The sequence below is a fragment of the Oncorhynchus gorbuscha genome, linkage group LG19 (assembly GCF_021184085.1).
Source record: "Oncorhynchus gorbuscha isolate QuinsamMale2020 ecotype Even-year linkage group LG19, OgorEven_v1.0, whole genome shotgun sequence".
Taxonomy (NCBI): Eukaryota; Metazoa; Chordata; class Actinopteri; order Salmoniformes; family Salmonidae; genus Oncorhynchus; species Oncorhynchus gorbuscha.
Genome location: NC_060191.1, coordinates 65,945,064 through 65,947,563, shown reverse-complemented (window position 1 = coordinate 65,947,563; position 2,500 = coordinate 65,945,064). Strand labels below are relative to the sequence as shown.

The following is a 2,500-nucleotide window of genomic DNA, read 5'->3' as shown; positions in this document are numbered from 1 at the left end:
ACACACACACACACACACACACACACACACACACACACACACACACACACACACACACACACACACACACACACACACACACACACACACACACGCACACGCACACGCACACGCACACGCACACACACACACACACCATGTTTTGTAATGTCAGTGTTGACTCTGACAGCTGTAACAAAAAAGAGCCTCTACCTATGGAGATGTGAGGAAGATAGACTGCCTGAACGTGACCTTCTCTGTAACGTAACACATTACAACCCAACACAAAGCTCATGTATTCTCTGTAACACAATATAACCCAACACAAAGCTCATGTATTCTCTGTAACACAATACAACCCAACACAAAGCTCATATATTCTCTGTAACACAATATAACCCAACACAAAGCTCATGTATTCTCTGTAACACAATATAACCCAACACAAAGCTCATATATTCTCTGTAACACAATATAACCCAACACAAAGCTCATATATTTCCTGTAACACATTAAAACAACAGCGTAACAGAAACAACCGGCATTAATTAGCCAAAAACTGCCCCTGCTGCCATGTCACGATTCTCCCATCACCATGGCAACTGCACACTACGCATTCCCATGTTCTGTCCATCACGTGACGACCGGTGTGTCAGCAATAAGTCAATTACACACATGCGTGCTGTGATCACACACTGCAAGCATTATTATGCACACGGACATCCACAAACACTCATTTATGGTACACACACAAAAACACAAACCCATTGTAGTGTGTGTGTGTGTGTGTGTGTGTGTGTGTGTGTGTGTGTGTGTGTGTGTGTGTGTGTGTGTGTGTGTGTGTGTGTGTGTGTGTGTGTGTGTGTGTGTGTGTGTGTGTGTGTGTGTGTGTGTGTGTGTGTGTGCTCCCTTCCTTGTGAAGACACGTTTCATCTCATCATCAGTAAAGGGGAAGATGAGAGGGGCTCCATTGTCAGCATCTACAGCTGGTTAAGAACTTCCTTCCCAATGGGCCACGGCGATTATAACACACACACATCTGGGACTGTCAGCCAGCCAATGGGACGAAGCAACTAGCACAACACAGCTAGCACTATACAGCTAGCATGATACAACACAACACAGCTAGCACAACACAACACAGCTAGCACAACACAACACAGCTAGCTCAACACAGCACAACACAACACAGCTAGCACAACACATCACAACACAGCTAGCACAACACATCACAACACAGCTAGCACAACACATCACAACACAGATAGCGCAACACAACACAGCTAGCACAACACAACACAGCTAGCACAACACATCACAACACAGCTAGCACAACACAACACAGCTAGCACAACACAGATAGCACAACACAACACAGCACAATAAAGCACAACATAACACAACACAGCTAGCACAACACATCACAACACAGATAGCACAACACAACACAGCACAATAAAGCACAACATAACACAACACAGCTAGCACAACACATCACAACACAGATAGCACAACACAACACAGCACAATAAAGCACAACATAACACAACACAGCTAGCACAACACATCACAACACAGCTAGCACAACACATCACGACACAGATAGCGCAACACAACACAGCTAGCACAACACAACACAGCTAGAGCAACACAGCACAATCTAGCACAACATAACATAACACAGCTAGCGCAACATAATACAACACAGCTAGCACAACACATCACAACACAGCTAGCACAACACAACACATTACAGTGGGAGCAAATGAAGCATGGTCGGCAGAACAAGCAAGGAGGTGGGCAAAGCCAAGCACGAGCTGGTGAGATAGCGAGATTCTATTGCCGTGTTGTAGCATGTATTCCATTAGGGAATGCCTCCTCTGTGAAGTGTGCATGTGCACAAACTCAATTCGACCTTGCACTCCTACTAAAAAACTGCTTTTAAACTTATAAAACTGAGTGCACTGTGTTCATAGCGGATTCTAGTTTTGGGAACAGAAACATTTTTTGAGATCAGATGGTTCATCGATGACAACTTGGCCCAGTTTCACCCAGTTCCATCCTCTCCCACTACCAGCGACTGGACTTCCTCTCACTACCATATTTGGTGGTAAGAAAACTTTCTAAATGGATGTTTCAGCTCTATAGCCCCTGTGATATGTCTGGGTTACCCCTTCTGTCTGTGGCACAACACAGCACCGCACTGGTAAGCTGATAGATGCTTTAAATTCCTTGTGTAAACCACATAGACATTTGAATGAGAAGAGAGACAGACAGTAGGAGGAGAGGGTGAAAAGAGAGAGAAAGAAAGGAAGGAAGAAAGAAAGAAAGAAAGAAAGAGGAAGTGAGGAAAAATAGGAGGAGTGAAAAGGGAGATAGAAAAGATGACAGAAAAAGATAGTGAGGGAGAAATAGCCCATCCCCTCTCCTGTGCCAAGCGAAGACTCACCTTGATGGACTTGCCGTCCGGCGTTAACACCTCCTCTGACAGCTCCATCATCTTCAGGGCCATGAGTGCGAT

At 44.9% G+C, this 2,500-nt stretch overlaps 1 protein-coding gene across 2 annotated transcripts in view; it reads right to left on the bottom strand.

Moving 5' to 3' along the window:
- The window catches only part of LOC124004703 (guanylate cyclase soluble subunit alpha-2-like), a 65,014-nt gene that overhangs the window by 13,775 nt on the left and 48,739 nt on the right, over nt 1–2,500 (bottom strand). For both annotated transcript variants that reach the window (XM_046313413.1, XM_046313414.1), the window contains exon 7: nt 2,429–2,500. This exon is cut by the window's right edge and continues 72 nt beyond it. In XM_046313413.1, coding sequence (XP_046169369.1) covers nt 2,429–2,500 — 72 coding nt within the window. The remainder of the gene's footprint in view (nt 1–2,428) is intronic.